This window comes from Drosophila persimilis, unplaced genomic scaffold (assembly GCF_003286085.1).
Source record: "Drosophila persimilis strain 14011-0111.01,24,50 unplaced genomic scaffold, DperRS2 tig00000124-arrow-pilon, whole genome shotgun sequence".
In the NCBI taxonomy this organism is placed as follows: domain Eukaryota; kingdom Metazoa; phylum Arthropoda; class Insecta; order Diptera; family Drosophilidae; genus Drosophila; species Drosophila persimilis.
Genome location: NW_020825294.1, coordinates 12,745,365 through 12,770,978, shown reverse-complemented (window position 1 = coordinate 12,770,978; position 25,614 = coordinate 12,745,365). Strand labels below are relative to the sequence as shown.

Sequence of the window (25,614 nt, the reverse complement as noted above, 5' to 3'; positions counted from 1 at the left end):
GGTATCATCACTAACCATACAGTATATACTGTATGGTTAGTGGTATCATTCAAAAAACAGGATTGGAGGAGGATTTCGATTAGCCGATATTTCACCTTAAACTCCAAAATTTTTTGGAAACAAAATCGAAGCTCTAAGCTAAATCCAATTTTATAGGGAGTGTAGGGGCACGATTACAAGAGAATATACTCTTGCGATTCGATCCGAACCTGACGGGCGAGAGCCAATCGATGAACATCGATTGTCACGAACGTCAATCTTTCTGCAGCCCTTCAGAGCAGTGCTGCCAGACAGCTAGATAATAGTTTGTTTTAATAGTTTGATTGTTCCTAGTCGGGAATCCCGCTAGTCCAAAATATATATATATATGTTTTGAAACAGTTTCTCCCAGGTAAATATTGGTAAATATATATTATTTATTCAAGCTGAGGAATAGGGTGGTTGGCAGTTTTAATATCATATATCGAGCATATGCTTATATTTATTAAGCGATCTGGCAGCTCTGGCATACAAAGTATATCGATAGTGTTTTTAGGAGCACGGATCACCGGATCGGGTATTCAGCGACGCGTGCGAGAATATCCAAAAGAAAAGACTTGAAGGTGTAATTTCTCCAAGAAAGTAAATGATTCAGTGTACTTCGGTTTTATGGTTAAAAATTAGTTTTTTAATCAAAACAAAAATTGTAATAAATGTTAATATATTCCTCAAAAATCGGCACACCATTGTCAATAAGAAAAAATGTATTCGTAGCTGATTTTTTAAGGCTCTTGCACAAACCGTTAGAGGAATGTCATCCTCGTTTTCAATATCACTTGAGAATGAGCTGCTGGGACCATTTTTGGCATTATTTCGCTGAATTTGTTATTCGGCGCGTCGCAATAGCCGATTGAATTGTGAAAAATATCGTCGGTATAAGCGGTTTGTCGCTAAATGCGGAGTTTGATTGGGGACCAACCAAGTCATCGAGTTTTTGTCGCTATGGTCACTAGCCGGATTCTACGGTGTACAGAAATTTCATAATTTTCAAATGGTTTCTTCATTTAACTAACTACGCAAGAGCAATACTCGGTTTTTTCAGATTTAAATTGAATTTATTTCTAACATCTACAAAACAACTTAAGGACATCCTAAACATAAATAGTTCAATTGTATATAAATCGGGCGCTATTTCCGTCACTGCGACTTCTCGTGTGTCCCGCTATCACTGGCCAGATGCATCTGAAAGTGCTGCGTCAGCTCGGAGACATTGCTAGGTTTCCGAGCAGCCAGCGATTTCTCAGCCAGGAGGGCCGTTAGCTGCGTCTCGATCTCTGTCCAGGCAAACTCAATGTCGGAGGGCTTTGCATCCATACCGCAAACGGCGAATCTGAGGAACTGGCGTCCAGCATGCTCCGCCTTCACCATGTAGATCTTTTTGCGCTCCATGAGTCGCTGAAGAAGCTGAGCGGTGTGTTCATTGTCACCTCTAGGACGAAAGCAGACCAATCCCAGTGCTTGGGGGGCAACCATTTCGAAACGCGAGTCGTTCCTCACAAATGCCTCGAATTGTTGCGCCAGCGCGATGTGCTTACGCACATGGCTGCGCAGTCCCTCGGTGCCCAGCGTGCGGAAAGTAATCCACACCTTGAGGGCATGGAAAAGGCGGCCCAGGGGGATCTGCCAGTGGCGAAAGTCCGGAATCTGAGATTGGCCCTCGTGCGTGTGCTTCAGGTAAATGCGATCTACATTGAAGCTGTCCACTACCTTGTTTGCGTCCTTCAGCCACATAGCCGAGCAGTCAAAATTAACCAGCATGAACTTGTGCAGGTTGAAATTCAGCGAGTCCACGCGATCTAGTCCCCTGCGCAGTTCCGTGCACTCTTCAAGAGCAAAGCCGCCCCCTGCATATGCTGCATCCACGTGCAGCCACACATTCAAGGCTTGACAGACATCGGCCAGCGAATCGATGTCGTCGTAGGCGCACGTCCCTGTGGTGCCCAAGGTGGCAATACATATGACCGGTATCAGTCCAGCTGCCACATCGTCTTCGATTGCCTTCCTCAGCGTATTACCACGCAGGATCAGATCGTCGTCGGCCGGCAGCAACTTAATGGGCATGGCCGCCAGTACTCCCGCCTTCTCGATGCAACTGTTGCTCTGGTCGGATGAGTAGGTGATTAACTTGCCTCGGACCTCGCTCTCGCTTAGTTCGGGATGCGTCTCCTTGCAGCTGATCACGGCCTGCTCCCGAGCGGCCAGAACAGCTACCAGCACTGCTTCACTCGCCGAGCCTTGAATCACACCACCGCCAGGTCCGTCGCTGGCATGCTGGAAGTGTTCGGGTAGCTTCAGGAACTTGGCCAGCCAGTCCATGACCACCACTTCAAGCTCAGTGCAGGCGGGACTGCAAATCTAGGAAAGATGATAAAAGTTTCTTGAAGTCAGTGGTGAAAATATGATAATGTAAATGCCATCCAGCGTCAATCAAAGCAAGAATATGATTATGATTCAATGGATCAATCGGAGTGGAACAATGGAAGAATCGGCCTGATTCATTTGTAAACAATAACTATGTAAATACTCTAATTCACACTCAATCTTTAAGGGTACACAAACACTGAATATAGTCCATTGTCCGGCCGAGACAAAGTTTCATCTTCATAATTTGCGCAAGTGACCATTCACGATTGGAGGATTGGTGAAGTTTGATTTGAAAACTTCTCGCTGAGATTTACCACCACCAGTGCAGACTGGATACATGTCTTCGTGTTTAAAGTTTGAAGAAAAACAAAAGTATTAGTAATTTAATAATCCTACTGGACGGTAAGAAAGATAAATACATTTTCATTGCAAATGCTTTTTTATTGCAAATTTCGTTATTATGCTCACAGCTCACAAGCGCCACTCACAATACTCTGATTAGTAGCGTCTGCTTAGCGTGCATTTTCAAATGGACGAGGGGTGTGCCCACAACCGGCACACTTCCCCTAAGGTTTCGAAATGGCAGCAGGCTTATACTTTTATTTTTTACTGCTTAACATATCACACAGTATAAACAGTTAGTAGGAAAAAACACACAGATATTTATGGTCGTTGTGTTTATATATAAATTCATAGTTTCTAAATTTTCTGCACTAACAATGTCAACACAGAACCACTTTCTGATAGCTACAAAGATGGGCGGAGTAACGACTATTATTGCGGTGGCACTGCTCGTAACATTCGGCGCGCAGATGGCGGCGAGTGAGTCCGACGTGGAAGTTGCGGCGAGCAAGGAGTCTCCTCAGGTACCCTGGTACTCTGGAACATCCAACCAGCTGTCGGCATGGTACTTTGGAGCATCCAATAGGCTGATGGCTTGGTACTGTGATGCATCCCATCAGATGCTGGCATGGTGGGAGAAAACTCTGAAGCCACTTACGCTCCACTCGGCCGAAAGGCCCCTCGAACAGGCCCCCATTGTCTACTGCAGTCAGCCACTGGACACGTTAAAGATCTTCCAGCAGATAGGCCAACAGGTGCTGAACCAGGAGCAGGCCCTCAACCGCATAGAGAATGCCCTGAGTGTCAAGGAAAAATTCCGTTCCGTGGCTTTGATCGGACCCCCGGGCGTGGGCAAAACACTTACGGCCACGGCACTCCGGCAGTACTTTCCGTGGCAGAAAAACGTGCAGACCTACTCGTGGACCACCAGTGTGCCGGACGCTGAGCAGAAGTTTCTGCACCAGTTTGCGAACCAGCTGTCCGACTGTGGCATGAATCTGCTGATCATCGACGACCTTCAGTCGCACGACCACGATGTGGTTCCCAGCAACAACAAGCTGCTACTGGAGCGTGTGGCGACTAGCAATAAAATTGTTTTGATGGTTTACATTTTTACCTTGAAGACGGACAGCTACTGGGCCCAGTTTGAAGAGCTGCAGCGTCGTCTACCCAAACAAATGCCGCTCGTTAATTACCGTATCTTCGGACGCGATGACCTGAAAGACTGCCTGAAGAAGGAGCTGGTCGTAATGCAACGCGAGCTCTGCCCAGACGAACAGACACGCATCCTCGGCAAGGCCCTGGACAGACTCCATTATGCCGGATGCAAGGTCCTGCATCCACTCATTCTGCAGGAAGGATCGAAGATCGATACGTCTGATGCTTCCATCTGTAGTCGCTGATTTGAAGCGCTTATTATATTAAATTGAATTGAAGTGAAATCCGTTGTTTTATGTGTGTGTTTTCTTGGATAAGGGTACATTGCAGATTCTATATTGCAGAAACTACATTCCTGATCTTGAAATATGTCTTCTGTTTGTTTCATGTGAAATAAACGGATGACCATCATCTGAAAGACCATACGGGCAAGTAAAGTCAATACTTTTTGCGGAAATTAAAAAATGTAAAAATGTGGTCGTATATGTAAGAGCTCGCATTGTGGTAGTACAGTACAATCCGTACTTGGAGGCTGATATTCCTCAATTCGACAACAAATTCCGACCCACTTACGAACCATTTTTTTTTTACAAATTTTTACATTTTGAGATGTTGCAAACACACTATTTATAAGACAAGGCGATCATGGAAATTCTTATTGATGGACGTCATACGAATGTCCAACGATGCCTCAATCTCAATTAGTTCTCTCACAGCATCACAGCATGACCATTGGGTCTTGATAAGGCAAAATGTGACCTGTGCCAGAAACTTTAATAACATCCCTTGTAAAACTGAAGGGTTTCAAAAACTTCCGAAAGGCCTATATTTTCACTTTGCTAGGGCCTTGAAATAAAATCAGACATTTTTAACACCATTTAAATGGCACATAGTGGTGTTCATTCACGCATGCTAAATTAATAGCTTTTGAACGAAAGATAGATACTTTCATAAAAGGCACTTAAAAGGAAAATCTTCCAAAAAACTTTTTGTAAAAGTTGAACTTTTTCCGGTGCATATTTTTATATTTAATATGTTTTCCTATATTTGTATATTTTTTGGATCAGTGAAGAACGTTTAATGGGTAATGTATTTAATGAATATGCAAATTTTTTATATTCAATTTTTAATCTCATATAATTAAAAAAAAAAAATATTTTTATATTTTTAATTTTCAATCTCATATAATTAAAAAAAAAAACGAAAGAAACATATCAATTATAAGCCTGCTCTAGTTTTTTTATTTTTGTAAAATACCCATCTTATAACCTTAACATTGGAAATAATTTATAGCAAACTTAATTAATTAATTTTTCTGAAGAATAATTATTTTCGTAGATATTTTCCTATCTCACATGTCTAAGATATGAAATATATGGATGGATTAGTATCTAATCATATAAACTAATTTTTTAAATTTTTTCATATTTGACTCGACTTGACTGCCTCTTAAATTTTCCCGAGATTTGTTTAGTATCCGTTCTCCAATATTTCTTTATCTAAGTTCAAGATGAAATCCACCTTTTACATCGTGCCAATGTATTACCATAGAGCAATTTGCCCTCTATTCTGTTATTGCAACGACTTAAACAACAAAATAATCAACACTCAAACTATATAAGATTAGTTAATATAGAGCTATATTAGATTTGTGGTGAAAGTGGATGTGTGTAACGTCCAGAAGGAAGGCGTTTCCGACCCCATAAAATATATATATTCTTGACCAGCATCAATAGCCGATCAATAAATTAGCCAAAAGTTGTATCCAGACTCCTGTGATATTACACTGAATCAAGTTGGTTACAAACGGCTGTTGGTGTGAGAAAAATAGAAAAAAGAGAGACAGATGTGAAGAGCAATACCAAACGACATATAAAATATATTGTAAAAATTAGATATTAGAAACTATAACACTTGGCAACAATATTGACCCTTTTCTGAATGATTTGCGGCCTTACAAATATTTTATGAATCATCGGGTTTTTTTTAAAAGTGTGGTTTAAAATGTTTTGTTAATGTTTTTTCAGAGGTTGTGCTTTTTTTCCATAACTTAAGTATGTTACATCTGGTTGTACTGAAAAGCTGATAAATGCCGTTAGAAATCGGACACAACAACTTGCCGTTACAGCTTACCTTCGTAAAAATATTAAGTTTTCAAATTCAAAATTGATCATTTTTTTAGGTATATATTTTCAAATATTGATATTTTTTTGTTTCGTTTGGTTTTTTTAAGCTTTGAATCCGTACATTGCATACATATATCGTATCTTAACAACACAGGTAAATAATATTAAGGAGACCAAACCTATTGCTTAATGCCAAAGGACTTATAGAAATATAATATAGTATAGTATATAGTAATAATAAAAAAAAAATAATATTATAATATTGGGAGGGAAACTTATAGTTGGCCAAAAGTATTGGCAAATTGAAATATGGATGAACTCATAAAGTCAACTGAGATATCTATAGTTTTCACAATATCGTATTTAAAAACATTTTCTTTTTTTTTAACTTCTGAAAACGACGCTGCGGATGGACTCCGGCAAAAGAGATCTGAGATCTGGTCGACAATGGGTTAATCGTTCATTGCCCATGATTGGAAGTCATATTCCTCGATTTTGATATTCGGTTTAATTTTTATTGTAATGTTTGTTAAAAAAGGATTAAAAACTGGATCTATAAGAACAATTTACATACAGTATTATTTTCCGCGGTTCAACTCCAGTTGCACAGCTGCTTAAATAAATGGGGGGTTGAATGGGTTAAGTTCGTTCAATCATTATGAAGGAAACATCTGTTCAAAATTGTATATTATATTTTGTTTTTTTCATCTAGGCACATCAGCACAGCACACTCCAAATTGCAAAGTATCGCTTGCTATGCAATGGTAAGTGTTGCTGCAGGAATCACCTTGGCAAGCGGACGCGGATGCTACCGAAATGCGGCGCATACTGAAATGTAATCAACATCCTCTTGTCTGCAGTTACAAACTATCCGCCAGACGCAGCTTATACAATGCCACGGCACTCCAATCGGATCTCAGTAACCAGAACCACGGCCACGCCATCGGCAATCTGGACCTGGAGTCGGCCCGTCAAAATGCCAGGATCGTGGTTATAGGCGCCGGTCTGGCTGGTCTATCGGCCGCTCAGCACTTGCTGTCGCATGGTTTTCGGAGGACTGTTGTCCTGGAGGCCACCGAACGCTACGGAGGGCGCATCAACTCGCAGCGCTTTGGCGACACCTTTTGCGAACTGGGTGCCAAATGGGTGCCCATCGATGGCTCTCAAGACTCTACGTATGAATTGCTGCGTAATGTCGAGGGGTTGGGCAAGCGGATTAAGCAACCGGACAGGCCCGAGTACGTCCAAATAGACCACGACCAGAATAAAGTTAATCCAGCCATGGTTGACCTGATCGATGCTCTATTCCGTCAGCTGTGTGGAGGCTTGAAGGTCTCCGACAAAGTCAAGACTGGCAGTGACCTTCACTCGCTGGACAACGTGATGGCCTATTTTAGGACAGAGAGCAACAAGGCGATCGGACTCTCTTTTAAGCCAGAAGAGCAAAATACGGCCAGGGAGATCTTCCAGTCGCTGTTCAAGGAATTTAGCAGCGTCCTGGGTTGCTGCTTGGAGTACGTCAACATAGATCATATTACCAGCTGCCCCGTGCAACCGGATCCCATCTATGTGCCCACCGGCCTGGACAATATTGTGGACGAGCTGACCCAACGTCTGGGCAAGGAGCAGCTGCAAACGGGCAAGCCCGTTGGTCAGATACAATGGACGCCGTCGGCACTCGGACACCACAATAGCGTTGGCTGCCTTGACGGAAGTTTGTACAATGCAGATCACATCATTTGCACTTTGCCCCTGGGTGTGCTAAAGAACTTCGCTGGCATCCTGTTTAGACCTTCGCTGCCGCAGGAAAAGATGATGGCCATACGCAACCTGGGATTCGGTAGCCCCGTCAAGATCTATCTCTCCTACAATCTACCCATACGCCTGTGGCTCAGAAGAAACCTGCGACCCCTTGGCACGCTTATCAATCGCGTGACCGATCCCCAAGCCGAACGGAGCTGGACACAACAGGTAGTGGAAATATCTCAGGTACCCAGTAGCCAGCATGTGCTGGAGGTGCGCGTAGGTGGTGGATACTACGAAGAGATTGAGAAGCTGCCGGACACCAGGCTCTTGGAACAAATAACAACGCTTCTGAGGAAATGTATTAGCAACCCTCTGGTGCCCTATCCCCAGGAAATTCTGCGCTCCAAATGGAGCACCTCCGCCTGCTATCTCGGAGGGCGTCCGTACTTTTCCACCTGCAGCAGTGTCCGCGATGTCCAGCGTCTGGCTGCTCCGCTGGGTGGAAAAGCTCCCAGTCTGCTCTTTGCCGGCGATGCAACGGCTCTGCATGGCTTCGGCACCATCGATGCAGCGCGATCCAGTGGCATACGAGAAGCGCAGCGAATTATCGAATACTACAACATCAAGCAATACATCTGATGGAATTGGCTTCCCAAGTCGGTACAAAACAAATCCTAGTCAAAATTACCAAATTTAGTTACAATTTGTTTTTTTAAGCAGATCAATTTAATTAAAAGTAGCATAATATACATTTAAAGCATTAACAACAACGACAACGATACGATGATAAGATACTAAATAGTGATGTGGCGATGAACGGTAGTTCCCGGTCCATCTTATTGCGATGTAAATTCCCTAAACATGTCACAACCCAAAGGCTGAGCTGGACTTACTGCTCAGCATCCATCTCGTCGGCGGCGGCGGCGACCTCCTTCCAAGAGTACACCATGTCTTCGGATTGAGTGAAGCGCGAGCAGACGGCCATTCGCAGGAAGTACACATCCTGTATCTTCGCCGGCACCATGTGGATATTTCCTCGGCCATTAATGCGCTTTAGCAGAGCCTCGTTGCGCTCGTTGCTGCCCTTGAGCCGGAAACAGACGAGGCCCATATTTACTTCTGCGGCCAGCTCGAAGCGCTTGTCAGCGACGCACTGCTCCCCGAACTGTGTGGCAAAGTTACAGTGGCGGCGGATGTGTGCCTGCAGGTTCTCGACACCATACAGCCGCAGGACGAACCAGAGCTTGAGGGCGCGGAACCGTCGTCCGAGGGGAATTTGCCAGTGGCGGTAGTCCGGAGCAGAGCCTTGCATATCGTGCTTCAGGTAGAGTGGATCCACATTAAAGGCGTTCACAACCCAGCTGGGGTCCTTTAGCCACATTGCCGAGCAATCGAAGTTGACCAGCATCCACTTGTGTGGATTAAAGTTGAACGAGTCGGCCGCCTCGATGCCCTTCATCAGATGCCGGTACTCTGGACAGATGAATGCAGAGCCTGCGTAGGCGGCATCCACATGGATCCACACCTTGTGCTTGTTTCCCACTGGACCACATTCGTCCAGGCGGTCGAAAGCGCACGAATTGGTCGTGCCTAGGGTGACAACAGCATAGAAAGGTATCAGGCCATCCTCCAGATCCTGCTCGATGGCCTTCTCCAGAGCCTCGCCCCGCAAGCGACTCTTCTCCGACGGCACCGAACGCAGCTTGACCCCACCCAGAAGTCCCGCTCTCTCCACGGAGGAATGCGCCTGGTCAGAACAGTAGCCGACGAGTTTGCCAATGATGGTGTGCTCGTCCCAATCTGGATGCTGGGCCTGGACCTCCTTAACCTTCTTTGCTTTGGCGCCCAGCAAGGCCACCAAAGTGGACTCACTGGCGGTGCCCTGGATGACGCCGCCTCCCTTACCGCCCGAACAGGCCAGGAACTCGGAAGGCAAATCGATCATCTTACCAAGCCAATCCATCATCGCCACCTCCAGCTCGGTGCAGGCGGGACTTGCGATCCAGGTGAACCCTATGCAGGCGATCGCTCCACTCAGCATGTCCGCCACAATGGCCGGATACGAGTTTGCCGTCGGGAAGTAGGCGTGAAACTTGGGACTGTGCCAGTGCGTCACCCCCGGCATAATCACTCGCTCGATGTCCTGCATCACGTCCTGCCAGTTCTCTGGCTTCTCGGGCGCTGTATCCGGAATCAGAGGCTTTAAGTAGCCGGGCTTCACCTCAGGCAAGACCCGTCTGCAAAGAGGAAAATTACATTAGCCAGTTGTCTACCCATCTATTCAGCAAACGCTTTCTACTAATTGCATTTGAAACTTAGTTATCCTCACACCAAACCAAACCCCAAGCATCTATATTGTGTGTGTAGATACTCGCAACAGCAGCATCGCATCCCCAGATTGTTGCCAGTTGTAAATAAGAAATCAATAGTATGGGTGTACAGAAGTGGGCGAAGACAAGATAATGGAATTACCTTCATTTACCCATGTTCTTTCTAGAAAGTAGTGAACAAAATACAGTATGTATACATTCGGGAGAATGAACATTTTTGGAAGCCGAGAAGTGGAACAATGTTTAAGGTTGGGTGGAGTCTTTTTTAAGTAAGTTTCTAGCAACTGGTACAAGCTCAGCTGCTAATTCAAAGTCTGTTATATACATTATCCAACACGATACATGAATGAATATATATGTATATATTCAAGGCAATGGAGAGTCAAAAAGAAACCGTTAGATTTACCAAAGAACAATGGAACGGCAATCATTATTGCCCGTGGCATACACGTAAGACACGTACAAAGACGCCCTTGAAACGCCAACATTAAAACCTATTTAATGCTGTAATAAACGATTAGCTTCATTTGGTTTGGCCAAGAGCAGTAGTAAAGTTATAGATAGTAGGAAAACAAAAAAAAGCGTGTTCAAAAATGAAAGTGTTTAGCCTTAGAGAACTAGGAAGGCCGCTGAGAGCGAGCTGGATATGCAACAAAGCAAAGGTCGGATCGGAGAGACTTTCCCATGACTATATATACCTTTGCATGTGCTAAATGTCATTCACTTGCTCTGTATCAAACAGAACGAACTTTCAAATTAACACCGCGCCGCACCGCACGCTGAGGTCAGGCCAATATGTATCACATCTGTATCTGTGTGTTTAAATTAAATTTAATTGAAACACTCCGATACACGCTTACTCACTCTCTGTCTGTCCCGCTCGTTAGATCGCTTACCTGTCTCGTATGTTCTCCAAATATTCGGCTATATAATCCACCATTGATTTGGCAAAGTCTTTGAACTCCGGGGCCTCCATGTCGATCTTTAAGTAGAAAGAGCGGGACACTGGTAAGTACAGAATGGATCTATGTGTCTCTTTGCTCGACATACCGAGACCTTGGGATCCAGCTTATCTTCCACCTTGGCGTTAGCTTTAGCGTTACCATTACCGTTACCGTTAGTTTGCTGGGGTTTGTTAGTGGTATTAGTGGCTAGGTCGCTCATTTTAGGTTCGTTGCAATTTAAAGACTAAGTGAAGTCGATGCTCTGAGCGGTTTAGGTAGGCAATGGGAAAAGCCTGAATGTTGATATCAAGTTTTGTTAGTAAATGTAGTGAATATGTATTGATAATGCTAATCAGCACAGCAGCTGCGGCCCAACAACGAACTTTTGTAGGTATGGGGTCACTGCGACTTGTACATACCCTACCCCAACCGAATGACCGTGAAATAATGTTTATACCTATGTGGGGAATCTCAGATTTTTATGAGTTGTGAGTTTTGCATTGTCGCTTAAATAGTTACACATATTTGGCACTACTTTCGGCTCAGTGTAATTTATTTAATAATTAGAATTGCAGGCTGGTTTTTGCATTAATGAGTTTGTTCGTATTTTACTCGATTTAATTCACTTTTAAGCAACGCAAACAAGTTGGCATTGGAGGCAGCCACTTTTAGCCCGTGACTAAAGATGAAAAACTTATTTCACAGATACACAACTTGTAAATCCAAAAGCCCCAAAAGCAGTAAAGCCAAGGAATTCCGCATATACTTAAAATTGGGATAGACGCGTGGGGCTATGTGCTTCGAGATGCCTTCGCATCAAAGCACTAGGTACACCACTGCGTATACGTATAGAATTGTGTGTCCATTTCCATACAGTTGCAGTAATTATGTTGCCAGAGCACTTTAAGTGTTTGCACGCACATACATATGTATGTACTCGCACATGTCCATTCGTCCATGCAAATATTGTATATAGAGCCACTCACCGTGTACTTTAGGTAAGTGCCTTTAATTATTAGCACTTGTCGCGCTTTGTTTCCGTTTCGAACTAAATCTTTTGGTCTATTGCGATGCTTTCTGAGCTGTGATGGACCCACTTGGTGCTCGGTGTGCGGTGTTCGGTGTAGTGTTCGGAGCTCGCCGTTCGCTTGTCAACTGAGCGCTGCTCGCACTTGGCCAAGGCTTTTAAAGCCCAGCAGCAGCCCACAGCCACCGCATCGGGCACGGGTACGGCCCAAGCAGGACCGGTTCAAGCCGCTCGGCCGTGGCTCCGGACTGCAACATTCTCAACTTGTTTGTGCGATTCTCTTTGATTTGTTATTGCGCTCTTCTGGTGATTTTTTGGTTGTTATTTTGGAACATGCATTAATTTGCGCGTGACTCAGTAGCAGGACATTAAACTCGGGCCCAGTCAAAGCTGTAAGAAGACCCCTCTGAATTGAATGGTTCAGAGCTGGGACAGCTCGATCTTGAATTATGTTCTTGGAAGCTACTGACGAACTAGAATGGACAGATCTAAGAAGTTTATGGAAACTTTTTCTTTCCATAAAATCCAATAAATTAATACAATTATATTAATAATTAATTAATAGTAGCCCATTTAAAATTGAAAGACCTCTCAGAATGGTTTGAATTCTGCGCACGATCCTCCAAGCGCCGTTCCCAGGTATCGTTTTATGGGGACCGTGCGAGTGCGGTCCAGGAATCCCCCGTCATGAGTCACGTCACACCGGGCAGCGATTTTTTGAAATTCATAGAAAACGAGACATTTATCATTATTCCATTCGTACGTTTTTCGCGCTTTTGAAAACAGGTTTTCAGAGCATCAACTGTGACGTGGTCCGGGAGGCCCGATCCGCTCGTGTTATCTTCCACTCCACTATGCTGGTGACGTCAAAGAGTTCCATATCCTGTTGAGCCTGGGACGGGGATGTGGAGCTGATTGTTGGATTGTTCAGCAGGGGGTGGGTTGTTGGCCAACTGTTGCTACGCGCCGAGGAGAGTGTGCCTGACATTTCAACGAAGCCACTTTGGCAAATCACTTGACTGAATCAACAGATTTTTATTCCATGCCCTGTTGGGCTCTGCTTCTGATTGTAACGCGTTGAGAGCATTCCCAACCAACCCCCAACACCCATTCAGGCAACAAACCACCCACAAATATGTGCTCACCTCCTGGGCGAGTGCTGAATGATGGGGTCGAATGGGGGAGACTTTTCTACAATTTGATTTATGGCTGACTTGAGTAGGGAGAGCATAGAAAAGACTGACTATTATGCATGCGCTCATGAGAATGAGATGGCGCCTTTAAGTAGGGCCTGCATAATCAGACAAAACCAGCAAAAGAACACAAGGGAGAGCCACAAGTAAGCAAAATAATGTTGAATGTTGTGTGCATCGCCTTTTGGAGGATTAATTAATATTAAGCCGAAACAGCTTGACAAGCATCCAATGAGATAGCCCAGACTCTGCCCACATCTTACTCGCAGTTCAAGTGCATAAACGTACACAGTCCAGGGATTAAACTTCAAGCTATGCAAATAATGTGTATTATTTATTGTATTGTTTCTTCACATAACCAACATCTCTTGTTGTTTAGGTTTAGGTTTCATTGATTAACTGGATTCAGTTTGGATAGATCTCGATTTTATAAACCAATTCGCGGGGTGGGCCTAAACAGCTCACAGGGAGACAACGAAAGTTGAGCCACATTGAGGCACACGCTGCGACAATCGATCCAAGCATAATAAGGAAGAGTGGGGAAAAACCATTGACAAGGGACAAATTTTTGGTTGTTTCGCTTCATTATTCCAGTCAGTCAGTGGGCACATTACAATAGTGCGTATTTCAGCGGAAACAAATTGAAAAGTACTTAGTAAATGCTAAAGGTAGTTACAACTTAACGGAACTAGACGCGCCGAGCTACTGCGCAATGGTCGAGGGCAGATTCAGGAGCGTGTTCTGGCCACTGGGCAAGTAGGCAACGCCACGGGATCTTGACAGTTGGTAAGCAATGTCCTCGGCGGCTTCAATACGACGCAGCTCGACCAAACCGTCACCAGCCTCGCCGAACGATTTGGCCAGCAAACCGGCAGCGGCGGCATCACCCTCGGCCGAAATGATCGATGCTAGCTTCTGCTGTTCGGCCTTCTCCACAACGAAGCGGGCCTTCTCTGCCTCCTGCTGGGCAACTTGTTTCATCTCAACGGCCAGCGTGAACTCACGGCCAAAGGTCAAGTGTGTCAGAGAGATGTCGTCCAGAATGAACCCGAACTGATTGGCGCGCAAGGTCAGCTCCTGTGATACGCGCTGCGAAACCATCTGGAGGTTGGGCACAAAGATTAGCAAAAAGCATATTATCGTTTCTATCAAAACTCACCTCGCGCTGAGTAATCAGCTCTCCGGCATCGAATTGAGCGACGACTGCCTTCAGCACCTCAGGAGCAATGGATGGCAGGACACGCTCATCGTAGTCCTGGCCCAAAATCGTGTAAATCTTTGGCAGCTGATCGGGTATGGGACGGTACAGGATACGCAGTGTAATGTTAACATTCTGCAAATCCTTGCTGCCCGTGATGACTGGAACGTTGCGGGGCTGAGAGCGTATGTCGAAAATAATGGGTCGCTGCACCCATGGTATGAAGAAGTGCGTGCCCTCGCCAACTACATGCTCCTTGATGCCGGTGAAACGATCAAAGATCACAGCTCGATGGCCCCCCTCCACATTATATAATGCGGAATTAACAACGCCGCCGAGCACTGCCACTCCGAGGCCCATCTGGCCAATGCGATTGAAAAACTGGGCAGCCATAGTCTGTGCGAAAGTAAGAAGAAAATTATTGGCTTAATGTGCCTAACTATGTATTTATTTCTATATGTATGTAAATAAAAAGCCGACTAGACTTATCAATTTCATCAACTTTTTAGGTTAGATCGTCATAGTTGGCCGACAACGTGCAGTGTTCATGTTTTTATGCCGTAATAACATAATTCTGAAATTGCGTGAGCGGCAAGATGTTGGAACTTACTTTTAACAACTTTGAAATGCGAATTATTAAAAATTAACACACAATTTCTATTTTAAAACAAAATTTTAGCCGTGAGAGCAGTGTGACCGTGGATTTATCGCTAATATACAGCTAATATACCCTCAGAAATATACAAAAAACCTACCGTCTCATTTTAAAAATATACCGTAATATACTGACGAATTCAAGTTCTATATTCCCCGATTTTGATATTCCGTCGAATATTATTTGCTAGATAGAACAGTTAGCTACGTCCACATAATTTTATCCATTTAATGAATCTATTTTCTACTTGACTGGCTTATTTTAAATACTTGACTTAGATTGTTTTTTGCCTCAATTTTGGTTCCTCAACAACAATATAGCGTCTCGTATGATGAAAAACCGAACTTAGCCCACTTAAGACCCCTCTATTTAAATAGTTCAACTACTTGAGGTATATGGCGGAAAATATTAACTATTGTAAATTCTTCTTATAGATTCATTAAAAAAAAAACACTGAATCTTCCACCTAAACTGCGCTAGCATTATTAAATAATTAAAATTGATATACCCCCTTGGCTTATAATAGGTTAATCGTTCTACGTCAAGGATTCTACAAGACTGGTTAATTTTAAGTTTCATCACTAACCATACAGTATACGGTTTCATCTTTGTTGGATTTGTCTATAAAATTTCAAAAAAAAAAAAAGCTCAACAACAATGTCTACTAAATTAATATTTGTTCATGGTAACTGTACAACTGTGTATATTAAGTACATTTTTATGTAATTACCATAAGTGACACCTGAATGTAAATTTGAAAAAATTTGGGCATTTATTTCTATCAGCCATATTGAGCCACTGATGGGAAACGATCAGAAATTCGATGCTGATCAGGAATCTAATCACTGCATGAAAATTAATGATCATCGCGCATCATCGTATGAAATCACTGATGATACATGAACTACATTCTACACACAAATTTTACCAAACAATGTTTTGAAATGGCAGTTCACATGGATTTTACTTGAACTCTACTCCTCACAACGGAATCAAGTGTTATCGATAAGTTAGATTCAAACATAAAATTGGAAAATTGGAAAGAGAGAAACCACAGATTTATTGTGTCATTTCGGCCCGCCCAGCGCCCTTAGGCATCTTTTTGTTCGTCGAGTCCTCCAACTCCTTCGCTTTGTAGTAATGAGGGGCCACTTCCAGCAGCCACTTGCTTTCGATCTCAATAACCTGCCTCATATACTCCTTGGAGGTGAAGACCAGCTCATGGTAGAGAACCCAGCGGGGCAGCTCCTCGAAAAGCGAAGAATTCGGATGAATCATAACCGTCTGGTTGTGCTTGATGGTCTTGTAGTGGCCGCCCTTGGAGAGGCGCGCCACATGGTAGAAATATCCGGCAGTGGCCGCCTTGCGCACATTTATAGTCTCCGGCAGGCAACTGACCATGTCGATCTCGACGCGCTGCATCAGGCCTACCAGCTGCTCCCGGACATCGCGCGCCCGCTTCATTGAGCGGTACTGGATGAAGTTTTCGTAGCACCACTGCGTGCTGTAGTCCGTCTCCGCCCACTGATTGTAGACCTGCAGCAGGCTCAGGTGGTCGCCGTGCATGTGGTTGAAGTTCTTGCGGGCCGTGTCCGCGTGTATGATCTTGTCTTTGGGCCGATAGAAGATGGCACTGTTCACCGACAGCATTGCCGAAATCGTGACCATCTCCTCAGAACATTTGTACCTGTGGAAGAATCTTCACGATAAAGTTTTTGCTTTGGAACAACATTACTTCACTACTCACTTTTCGCTGGCCAGCAACATCTTGCCCATCATGGGATCCACAGGAAATTCGGCCATTCGCCGACCCAGCTTGGTCAGCTCCCCATGATGATTGAGAGCACCCAGAGCATAGAGCTGTTCCAGGGCCAGGACGAGTGTCTCGTGAGGGGGTGGATCCAAAAAGTCAAAGTGTATCAAATCGTTTATGCCCAAGGCCTTGAGCATAAGCACTGCGTTGCCCAGATTGATGCGCTGTATCTCCGGCACCGTGTTGTCCTCCAGCTCATGCTTGTACGCCCATGCCGTGTACAGACGGAAGCACTTGCCCGGCGCGGTGCGCCCAGCTCGACCGGCTCGCTGATTTGCCGATGCCTTCGAAATGGGAACCACCATCAGGGACTCCATGCCGGTGCGCGAATTGAAGTTGTTTTGCTTGGCAAACCCCGGGTCGATCACATAGACAATGTTGTCGATCGTCAGAGAGGTCTCTGCTATGTTGGTGGCCAGGATCACTTTACGGGCATTCGGGGGCGTGGGCTCGAAGATTTTAGCCTGCATGTCGCTTGGAAGGTTGGCATAGACGGGAATGACGATCAGCTCGCGGATTTTCGAGCCCAGACGCTTGACGCGGTCTTGCAAAACCTCCTGGCAGGTCTCGATCTCATCCTGACCCGTCAGAAACACCAATATATCGCCCAAGGGTTGAGTGGCGTGTATCTGCAGCACAGAAACGCAGCAGGCATCAATATAGTCCGCCTCCGGCGCCTTTGTGTAGAATATGTCCACCGGATATCGTCTTCCGGGGATGCGGAAGATCGGCGCATCATCGAAGAAGGCCGAGAACTTGTCCGCGTCAAGGGTGGCGCTCGATATGAGCAGCTTAAGCTCTGGCCGGAAGCGAGCAATGTCCTTGACCAGGCCAAAGAGGATGTCCGTATGCAGAGTGCGCTCGTGGGCCTCGTCAATGATCATCACACTGTATGAGGCCAAGTCGGGCTCCGAGAGAAACTCACGATGCAGCGTACCGTCCGTCATGTACTTTAGGATGGTTCGGTCCGAGGTGCAGTCCTCGAAGCGTATGCTGTAGCCCACCTCGTTGCCCAGCTTGACGCCCATCTCCTCGGCTACGCGAGCCGCCACAGACATGGCAGCCACGCGACGCGGCTGCGTGCAGCCAATCATTTTCTTGTCCTTGGTAAATCCCGCATCGATCAGGTATTGTGGCACCTGGGTGGTCTTGCCCGAACCGGTTTCACCCTCAATGATCAGCACCTGATGCTCCTTAACAGCGGCAATGAGATCCTCTTTGAACGGATACACGGGCAGCGAGCGACGCGTCTCGTCCAGTGTCAGCCGTTTGCGTTCTTTTTCCGTTAACTCCGGCTGGCGGCTGGAGGACTTTTCGCGACTGCCGTCGAGCGTCAGGGCCTGAATGAAATCAATCTGATCGTCCAACAGCAGCTCATACTCCTCCTCGGCCTTGACGTCCTTGGCGCCAAACTGGAAACGGGCTGAGGCCAACTGCTCGGCCTCCCACTTCTTTTGCTCGGGATTGGGCTGCCTCTCGAAGTCGTCCACCTCGACATACTCAGCTGAGAAAGAGAAGAACATCAGGTGTGCATTCGCAGCTTGCAGATTCACTTACAGCGCTCGCCTTTCTTCATGTCCTGCGGCATGTGATAGCGCTGTACGCGCTCTAGCTCCCGCGCCTTCTCATGCTCCTTGGCGATGTTCAGCAGCTGCTTTTTGTACTGGCGCTCCTCCCGCTCGCGCTTGGTCAACCTGGGAAGCGAAAAACGGATCATTAGTGCTAAACGGTTACCCATTGAGCATGAAAAGTCGCTTACACGCTCTCCTCGAAGAGATACTCGTCGTCCAAAATATCCGCCTCCAGCTCGGCCACTTTGTCATCCTTGCGCTTTTCAAGGTACTGGCGTCGCGATTGCAGGCGCAGGTGTGGCACGATCTTGTCCCGATCCTCGTGCTCCAGCTTCAAGCGTTTGGTGGCTTCCTCGATAGCCTTGCGGCCACCGGCGGAGTCTACCACCTTGCGTGTGCGGTCCTCATCCCGCTGCTTCAGACGATTGGCGAACTCATCTCGCTCCTGCAAGTCCTTCAACCTCGATTCCTCCTCGCTGTCCGGCTCCTCAGCACTGCTGCTGCTGCCAGCCGTACGTTTCCTGCTTCTGCTCGACATTTTCCGTAAACAATAAACAATCAATAGGCGCAAAATCGAAACGGTGTGTCAGCACAACAAGGTGAGTCAGCCATGCCATAAATTTGATCGACTTATCGATATAAAATAACGCATCTCTAGGAAGGTTGCAAGGTGAGTTACCTAGAGAGGGAGGTCGAAAAAAGCCATCCAAAATGTCAGGCGGCGTGCTGAGAATGTTTTAAAACCAATTTATTCCAACCAACTATGTCGCGTCAGTTGAGTTTCAATCCCCGTAAGGAATATGAATTGATTGAGTACCCTGGCCGTGTGGTCCATCCGGACCGTATGCTGGGCACCTTGGGCGGCATTGTGAACGTTTCAAAAGTAAGTGGCTGAATCGCTCACAGTTCGATCTGCATTCTCATCTGCTTGTTCCCAGGTATTGGGCGATGAGGTAAAGCGACTGGAACTGCGCTTTCATCCACAGAACCCCTACAATAAGCCCGCCTTTGGAGATTGCACAGACAAGACTGGCGTCCTGCTCTCGGTCACTGTGCGGCGGCATAAGCGGGACAAGCTGCGACCTCCACAGTATTTCGTTCACGTTCTGGGGCACTGCAGCCGCAGCTTCTCCTTTGAATGTGAGTTCTCGCACCGAGATTAACCAGGCAGCTATTAGACAATAACCCCGGACTGTCCTAGCGCTCTGTGACTTTCAGTACTTGCCGCTGTGGGCCACGCCACAGAGTGACAATGGCCTCGCTGCGACGAAGCTCACGTATGCCCTGGAGCAAACGCAGCCGACGGACGTGACCGACCTGGAGTTCTTCAAGTGAGTGCGAGGGTTCAGACGATCAGACCAGAATAACAGCCGCTTCTTGCAGGCGCGGGCAGAGTCAGCTCCTTTGCCTGCCCGAGCTGTTTGCCCGTGTGGACCTTGTCCATACGGGAAACTACCGCATCGACGGGGCGGAGGATGGCCTGCAGGAGGTACTGGGAGTGCTTACAAAGTCAACGTATGACAGCTATGATGTGATCTCATTCAACATGCAGGACACCTTTCCCACCCAGGCAGACGCGCAAATTTTAAAACGCCTCAAGGTGAAGTACGTTTCCGATGAACAATTTGCACGCGTTCAGAAATTATTCGATGAGTGCCCCATATGGACGCGCATAGCTCTACTGTACGAGTCTGGCGTGGGCACCGACAAGCTCAAGTGCATTATACCGTCGCTAGCTTTTTACTTCAGCAACGGACCCTGGCGAACGCTGTACGTGCGCTATGGCTACGATCCGCGCAAGGATTTCAACAGTCGGCACTACCAGACCTTTGACTTTCGCCTGCGCTTTGGCACTGGAGTCTCCGAGTTTGTCTACTCCAGGAAGTCGGCCAAACTGAAAATGACCTCTGCTGCTGCGGCCGAGGAGCCAAAGTGCGATCTTGTCCAGAATATCGACTATCCCTACTTCGACGAGCACAAGTTGCCCCGCTCCAGGCAGTGCATGCTTCGCTACTGCGACGTCCGCATCCAAAAAATTCAGGATATGCTGGAGAAGATTCCCACCCCCCTTACTGGCGCCATTTGCAACGAACGCACCGGGTGGCTCCCTCCCAGCTTCGATGCTCAGGTGAGACAGATTGTCTGTGCCACCATTAGCGACCTGTTGCGCAGCCATTACCGCAAGGAGCACCTAATGGCCGAGGTTGAGGCGGTGCCACAGGCCGATGAGGAGGACGATGGCGAAGATGAGGAGACTCAGGAAGAGGACATGGAGCTTGACGACTCCCAGACAATGAACAGCTCCGAGAACTACGTGGACAAGGACATCGAACAGCTGTTCGATAATATCACGAGCTGATTCGGATCCGGTGGCTGCCTTTTTATATTTATTTAGTAAAGTCAATAAAGTCTTTCTAGAAAGCAGAATACGAAGGCATACATTCTCAAGGCGAAACGATCGTCCAAGCGTCTGGCGTCTTTACTTATATGAAGCATCAAAGAAGGGCAAAATACGCATTAATTAAGTATTATGCATTCCCCTGATCGGATACTTGAAATGCAGGAGGATGATGACGAGCAGGACATTTCTGGGCAAAGACGACATTCAGACGATAAATTTTCAACAATTTTCTTTGATTTAATTATGTTTTCCGGATTGTGAGATGAATGAGAATGAGTTCAAATCAGTATAAAATTACCAAAAAATATGTTTTTCTTTTTTTGCAATTTTGGCTGCTTTTCTATCTCCTAATCGGCTGGGCTCGGAGGCAGACTTTCCGAGGCTTTCGATGGGCTTATCACTATCATTCCCCCTTCTTAATGGATCTCCTCATCTTTGCTACTGATGGATCTCTGCCGATCGACACTAGACAGAGAAAAATCCCATCAACAGCAGAAAATTCTGATCAAGCATAGGCGCGGCCTTTATTTTGAAAATTTCGGATACAGATAGATGGTTAGAGACTATGAATACAGCAGAAGCTGTAAATAGTTGAGTTCAAGGATTTGTTGTCTAAATGCTGACGCAAGATGGATAGCTGGATGCAGATACAGATACAGATAGATGGTTAGAGACTATGAATAGAGCACAAGCTTTAAATAGTTGAGTTCAAGGATTTGCTGTCTAAATGCTGACGCAAGATGGATAGCTGGATGCTTAGGGCTTGCATCTGTCGAGGAAACGGGGATAGAGGCAAACCTCGCGAATGTGGTAGCGGTTGAGCAGCCAGCAGAGGAAGCGTTCCAGACCCAGACCATAGCCGCCATGTGGAAGCGTTCCGTAGATGCGTTGATCGGTGTACCAGTAATAGGGCTTGGGGTCGATGCCCTCGCGCTGATAGCCCTTGAGCAGCTCCTCACTGTCGAAGATCCTCATGGAGCCCCCGACGATTTCGCCTACATTGGGAAGCAGCACGTCTACGCTTTCGGTAAGAGTCTTATCCTCCGGGCAGCGAGACATGTAGAACGATTTGATCTCGGCCGGGAAGCGACACAGCATTATGGGCTCGTTGATGGCATCGGTCATCTTGCGCTCGGGGGCCTCTGGGATGTCCTCGCCAAACTCGTAGAATGTGCCGTCATCCTTGGTCACGTTGTTCTCCTTCAGCCATTTGATGGCATCGGAATAGTTCATGCGTCGGAAGGGCTTCGTTGGCGGCTTAAAGTCGGGGTTCAGCTCCTTCACAAGATTGCCCCATGGGGACTTCAGCACACGGTCGACCACGTCGCAGACGAGGTCCTCCAGGCGATCCAAGAGGTCGTCAAATGTGAGGAAGGGACACTCCGCCTCTATGTGTGTGTACTCGGCCAGATGGCGGCGAGTGCGACTCTGCTCCGCCCGATAACTTTGGGCAATAGTGAAGACATCGCCCAAAGCCGGGAGACAGGTCTCCAGATACAGTTGCGAGCTCTGGGTGAGATAGGCCTCCTCACTGAAGTATTGAAGCTTGAACAGCGTGGAGCCCCCCTCCACCTGGGTCTGCACCAATGTGGGAGGCGTCACCTCATTGTAACCACGTGCCAAATAGTGCGCCCGGAAGGCCTGCATCACCACAGACCGCATCTTGAGCACCTTGGAGGTGTTCTCGCCACGGATCATGATGTGCCGGTTGTCCAGCTGGACATCCGGCTGCGCCTCCTCATTTAGTATAGCGTCGGCGCCACCCGGTGGCGCTAGTCCGATCAGCTCCCAGTAGTCTACATTGAGCTCATGACCGCCGGGTGCGGTCTTGCCCTCTGGGATCAGCTTCAGAGTGCCAAACAGAACAACAGTGCTCTCGGTGCTCAGGGTGAGAGCTTCGTACGTCTGGCAGAGCTGGTCGTTGAGCACGCACTGCAGGAACCCAGTGCCATCCCTCAGCGTGATGAATATCAGGGCCTTTCCCTGACGCCGCAAGCGATGCACCCAGCCATAGACCTTCACTCGAGATCCACGGTTCTCAGTGCCCTCCATGATGCGGATTTTACGTGCCACGGGCCAACTGGGGTCCTCCGAGATCTTAACATTGCGCGCCTCCTCGAGGTTCTGCTGGCGCTTCTCGGCATCCCCAGCCTCACGCTGGTGCTTCTCGGCGTTCTTGTGTCCCTCGCGCACGAACAGCTTCTGGATCTTCTTTAGCTGGGACTTGGCGGCCGGCTCGAAGGACTCGGTGGCGTTCGGGTCCTTGCTATCCACGTAGATTGTTGGGAACGGCTCCTTGCCGGCATGGCGCATCGCCTGCAGGATGCTCTTATAGGGCTTGGCCTCGCTGCCGTCTCCAGACTCGTCGCTGCCGCTCTTCTCAGAAGTGAAGAGGGCGCCTGCACAGGAAGGAGCAGACACATACACACACGGACGTATAAGTATGAATATTGATGCACATTGCAGCGATTGACAACGTGGACGGCAGGCAGGCACATGTGGTTCTTTAACAAACAACAAATATACTTACTTAAGGTTAAGTCAGCCAAATCAGCGGGCATTTTGTTCGACAATGATGACTAATAAGGAGTGTAGTTTTCTGTCGGATCTCGCGAAAAATCTTCTTAAAATCTGCTCAAATTTTCATCAGATCAGATCCACTTATTCGATAGTCGCGTACACCTCGATAACAGAATGGCGATGTTTTTTGTTTTTTTAGCACATTTCGGTGTAAAACCATCGAAGGTTTGAAAGCCTTGCTTAGGTTGCTTATTAGGTTTTTTTTTGGTTTTAAATCATCTCAAGGATGATCGGATTTAGGTTTATTGCATTGGCTTGTCACTTATTTTGTATCCCCTTACCTCAACAAAATTGTGATCAGATATATCGCACAGTTTTACAGCCATCGATGATATCGATAGCTGAGAAAAACATAAACAAATTGGAAAACACAACGCGAAAAATGCCCTCTGAAAACAGGTGAGATTTGCAAATAAACACAGCTATTGCAGGTGTGGTGAGCCAAGCAGTGGATATTGTATGTTCCCCCAACCCATTCCAGCATTAAGGTAATGCCCAAGGCAGTGGTTTGCGAGGAGAGCAACCTCCGCGGTGACATCACCTTCTCCGCTGGCTGCGTTGTACACCCCAGTGCAACGGTCTTCGCAGAGGCTGGGCCCATCATCATTGGGGAGAACTGCATTCTGGAGGAGTACACCACCATCGCCCACCGGCTGCAGGTTGGGGCCAGATGGGATGCCAACAACATCCTCAGTATTGGAACACACAACGTCTTTGAGGTGGGCTGCACGGTGGAGGCGACCCGCATCGGGGATAAGAACGTGTTCGAGAGCAAGTGCTATGTGGGCCCGGGCGTTACCGTGCCAAGCGGCTGCGTGATTGGGGCCGGCATACGGATGCACACGGCCCAGCTGCTGCCGGAAAACACCATCGTGTATGGTCAGCAGGCACTGCAGCGCGAGGCGATCGAGAAGCAGGGCTCCCAGACGCTGCAAATCGACTTCCTCCGCAAGGTCCTGCCTAATTACCATCACCTGCGGAAGCCCAATCACGACCCAAAAAAGGCGCGCAGCGTCGTTTAGAAATCACTTATGTACTTTCTTGTCCCACTCTGGCATTCATAGCATTAAAGTTATCCATCTCCTTCCCAAAGGTGTCTATAGTGTGGTCGCACAGAGCCTCCAGATCCTCGAGGCCGCGCTTGAGAAGGTCTACGGCACGGTCCCGGCGTGACTGTATGCGGAAGTGCAGCTTCTGCTCGGTGGGATGGGGGATAGTGTAGCCGCAGAAGTCCACCTCTGGGTACCGGGCAATAATCGTCTTCAGAGCGTTGCCCAGTGTATGTCCCTCGTTCAGGAACACAAAGGTGCGGGATCCCTCGCCATTCTTCTCGTCGCCTGCAAGCTGCGGTTATCGGATCAGTGGTTATCATATTTTTTTCTTTTTTTGTGCACTAACCTCTGCTAAGGCTCCCATTTTGTTTAGGCTCGTTCTTCTTTGGGTTTGTTTACAATAAAAAACAAAAAACGTGCAAGCCCCATGCGATAGACTGGAGGTGTCAAACCATCGAGGGCACTATCGATAGTATCGATGGCCCATCACTATATACATGCTTTGTAAAAGTTCAAGAACAAGACTTTTGTCCATTGGAGGAAAAAAAATAGATGATCCCTATACCAGGCCAATTTAGCTTGCCTTCTTTATAAATAATTTTTTCTTAGCCCCCTTAAATTTGGCGCGCACCACTCGTATCCAGTCGATAATATAGATGACCGAACTTGAATCGGGTATTGAATCGGTAATAGCCGGTAAGCAACAATGAGCTTTGAATTATGTTTGGATCGACATATGGTGATGATTCGGAACTGCATTTCCCAACCATTGACCAGGTGAACCATTCGGCTGAGCCTCTTTAATAAGGGTGAATATGCCGCAATTATTGGGGAATATTAACACGACATATCCGAACATGCTGTCCGTGGCCCGTTTCAGCAGGTACTTGCCATGTCATGTGGTCAGTATAACGGACTCCGGGACTAGTATTAAAATTGGTATTGATAAGTTAGTTTTAATATGTATTTGACATACACTACTTATAATATATCTATATAACCTTAGTTTATCATGTGGTTTGCCCTTTACCACTTACCCTTTAAATATAGCGGACATTACCGGAACCGGTTTTGT

At 46.8% G+C, this 25,614-nt stretch overlaps 10 protein-coding genes across 11 annotated transcripts; 4 read left to right on the top strand and 6 right to left on the bottom strand.

Annotated features, from left to right (window-relative positions):
* Positions 1 to 1,176: 1,176 nt before the first annotated feature.
* On the bottom strand, positions 1,177 to 2,742 carry LOC6597983 (alpha-methyldopa hypersensitive protein). The gene is made up of 2 exons (XM_002023085.1): positions 2,668 to 2,742; positions 1,177 to 2,394 (listed from the first exon to the last, which is right to left on the bottom strand). The coding sequence occupies exons 1-2, from the start codon at positions 2,740 to 2,742 to the stop codon at positions 1,177 to 1,179; spliced, it is 1,293 nt and encodes a 430-aa protein (XP_002023121.1).
* Positions 2,743 to 3,098: 356 nt separating this feature from the next.
* Positions 3,099 to 4,187, top strand: LOC6598063. The gene has a single exon (XM_002023086.2). It carries the CDS (start codon positions 3,123 to 3,125, stop codon positions 4,146 to 4,148), a length of 1,026 nt encoding a protein of 341 aa, XP_002023122.2. The 5' UTR covers positions 3,099 to 3,122; the 3' UTR covers positions 4,149 to 4,187.
* Positions 4,188 to 6,734: 2,547 nt separating this feature from the next.
* On the top strand, positions 6,735 to 8,597 carry LOC6598064 (protein anon-37Cs). The gene is made up of 2 exons (XM_026988064.1): positions 6,735 to 6,793; positions 6,890 to 8,597. Exons 1-2 carry the CDS (start codon positions 6,786 to 6,788, stop codon positions 8,412 to 8,414), a joined length of 1,533 nt encoding a protein of 510 aa, XP_026843865.1. The 5' UTR covers positions 6,735 to 6,785; the 3' UTR covers positions 8,415 to 8,597.
* Positions 8,479 to 12,191, bottom strand: LOC6598065 (aromatic-L-amino-acid decarboxylase). 2 transcript variants are annotated; one of them, XM_026988065.1, is made up of 3 exons: positions 12,036 to 12,191; positions 11,002 to 11,087; positions 8,479 to 10,012 (listed from the first exon to the last, which is right to left on the bottom strand). In XM_026988065.1, the coding sequence occupies exons 2-3, from the start codon at positions 11,079 to 11,081 to the stop codon at positions 8,665 to 8,667; spliced, it is 1,428 nt and encodes a 475-aa protein (XP_026843866.1). In that variant the 5' UTR covers positions 11,082 to 11,087; positions 12,036 to 12,191; the 3' UTR covers positions 8,479 to 8,664. The 2 variants fall into 2 exon arrangements, with proteins under 2 accessions (XP_026843866.1, XP_002023124.1); XM_002023088.2 differs by lacking the exon at positions 12,036 to 12,191 and adding an exon at positions 11,156 to 11,333.
* Positions 12,192 to 13,582: 1,391 nt separating this feature from the next.
* LOC6598066 (protein l(2)37Cc) lies at positions 13,583 to 15,141 on the bottom strand. Its single transcript, XM_002023089.2, has 3 exons — positions 15,078 to 15,141; positions 14,429 to 14,863; positions 13,583 to 14,370 (listed from the first exon to the last, which is right to left on the bottom strand). Exons 2-3 carry the CDS (start codon positions 14,858 to 14,860, stop codon positions 13,972 to 13,974), a joined length of 831 nt encoding a protein of 276 aa, XP_002023125.1. The 5' UTR covers positions 14,861 to 14,863; positions 15,078 to 15,141; the 3' UTR covers positions 13,583 to 13,971.
* Positions 15,142 to 16,150: 1,009 nt separating this feature from the next.
* On the bottom strand, positions 16,151 to 19,048 carry LOC6598068 (pre-mRNA-splicing factor ATP-dependent RNA helicase DHX16). The gene is made up of 4 exons (XM_002023091.2): positions 18,695 to 19,048; positions 18,493 to 18,629; positions 16,870 to 18,439; positions 16,151 to 16,809 (listed from the first exon to the last, which is right to left on the bottom strand). Exons 1-4 carry the CDS (start codon positions 19,042 to 19,044, stop codon positions 16,182 to 16,184), a joined length of 2,685 nt encoding a protein of 894 aa, XP_002023127.2. The 5' UTR covers positions 19,045 to 19,048; the 3' UTR covers positions 16,151 to 16,181.
* A 164-nt stretch (positions 19,049 to 19,212) lies between these two features.
* On the top strand, positions 19,213 to 21,214 carry LOC6598069 (general transcription factor 3C polypeptide 5). Its single transcript, XM_002023092.2, has 4 exons — positions 19,213 to 19,389; positions 19,445 to 19,646; positions 19,708 to 19,837; positions 19,890 to 21,214. The coding sequence occupies exons 1-4, from the start codon at positions 19,270 to 19,272 to the stop codon at positions 20,863 to 20,865; spliced, it is 1,428 nt and encodes a 475-aa protein (XP_002023128.1). The 5' UTR covers positions 19,213 to 19,269; the 3' UTR covers positions 20,866 to 21,214.
* A 192-nt stretch (positions 21,215 to 21,406) lies between these two features.
* Positions 21,407 to 23,540, bottom strand: LOC6598070 (asparagine--tRNA ligase, cytoplasmic). The gene is made up of 2 exons (XM_026987405.1): positions 23,438 to 23,540; positions 21,407 to 23,306 (listed from the first exon to the last, which is right to left on the bottom strand). The coding sequence occupies exons 1-2, from the start codon at positions 23,466 to 23,468 to the stop codon at positions 21,664 to 21,666; spliced, it is 1,674 nt and encodes a 557-aa protein (XP_026843206.1). The 5' UTR covers positions 23,469 to 23,540; the 3' UTR covers positions 21,407 to 21,663.
* Positions 23,541 to 23,853: 313 nt separating this feature from the next.
* On the top strand, positions 23,854 to 24,579 carry LOC6598071 (dynactin subunit 6). Its single transcript, XM_002023094.2, has 2 exons — positions 23,854 to 23,886; positions 23,969 to 24,579. Exons 1-2 carry the CDS (start codon positions 23,870 to 23,872, stop codon positions 24,507 to 24,509), a joined length of 558 nt encoding a protein of 185 aa, XP_002023130.1. The 5' UTR covers positions 23,854 to 23,869; the 3' UTR covers positions 24,510 to 24,579.
* On the bottom strand, positions 24,502 to 24,976 carry LOC6598072 (probable DNA-directed RNA polymerases I and III subunit RPAC2). Its single transcript, XM_002023095.2, has 2 exons — positions 24,886 to 24,976; positions 24,502 to 24,831 (listed from the first exon to the last, which is right to left on the bottom strand). Exons 1-2 carry the CDS (start codon positions 24,901 to 24,903, stop codon positions 24,517 to 24,519), a joined length of 333 nt encoding a protein of 110 aa, XP_002023131.1. The 5' UTR covers positions 24,904 to 24,976; the 3' UTR covers positions 24,502 to 24,516.
* Positions 24,977 to 25,614: the final 638 nt, after the last annotated feature.

Coding starts and splice junctions, on each gene's coding strand:
- LOC6598063 (XM_002023086.2), top strand. CDS start 3,123: ATGTCAACACAGAACCACTTTCTGATAGCTACAAAGATGGGCGGAGTA.
- LOC6598068 (XM_002023091.2), bottom strand. CDS start 19,044: ATGTCGAGCAGAAGCAGGAAACGTACGGCTGGCAGCAGCAGCAGTGCT. Junction 18,440..18,492: donor CATGAAGAAAGGCGAGCGCT/GTAAGTGAATCT, acceptor TCTCTTTCTCAG/CTGAGTATGTCGAGGTGGAC. Junction 16,810..16,869: donor ATGTTGCTGGCCAGCGAAAA/GTGAGTAGTGAA, acceptor ATTCTTCCACAG/GTACAAATGTTCTGAGGAGA.
- LOC6598065 (XM_002023088.2), bottom strand. CDS start 11,269: ATGAGCGACCTAGCCACTAATACCACTAACAAACCCCAGCAAACTAAC. Junction 11,088..11,155: donor AGCTGGATCCCAAGGTCTCG/GTATGTCGAGCA, acceptor TTCTACTTAAAG/ATCGACATGGAGGCCCCGGA. Junction 10,013..11,001: donor TTGGAGAACATACGAGACAG/GTAAGCGATCTA, acceptor TCCTCTTTGCAG/ACGGGTCTTGCCTGAGGTGA.
- LOC6598066 (XM_002023089.2), bottom strand. CDS start 14,860: ATGGCTGCCCAGTTTTTCAATCGCATTGGCCAGATGGGCCTCGGAGTG. Junction 14,371..14,428: donor AGCTGATTACTCAGCGCGAG/GTGAGTTTTGAT, acceptor CCCAACCTCCAG/ATGGTTTCGCAGCGCGTATC.
- LOC6598070 (XM_026987405.1), bottom strand. CDS start 23,468: ATGCCCGCTGATTTGGCTGACTTAACCTTAA. Junction 23,307..23,437: donor TTTGGCTGACTTAACCTTAA/GTAAGTATATTT, acceptor CTTCCTGTGCAG/GCGCCCTCTTCACTTCTGAG.
- LOC6598069 (XM_002023092.2), top strand. CDS start 19,270: ATGTCGCGTCAGTTGAGTTTCAATCCCCGTAAGGAATATGAATTGATT. Junction 19,647..19,707: donor CCGCAGCTTCTCCTTTGAAT/GTGAGTTCTCGC, acceptor GGACTGTCCTAG/CGCTCTGTGACTTTCAGTAC. Junction 19,838..19,889: donor ACCGACCTGGAGTTCTTCAA/GTGAGTGCGAGG, acceptor CGCTTCTTGCAG/GCGCGGGCAGAGTCAGCTCC.
- LOC6597983 (XM_002023085.1), bottom strand. CDS start 2,742: ATGTATCCAGTCTGCACTGGTGGTGGTAAATCTCAGCGAGAAGTTTTC. Junction 2,395..2,667: donor ACTTCACCAATCCTCCAATC/GTGAATGGTCAC, acceptor CATCTTTCCTAG/ATTTGCAGTCCCGCCTGCAC.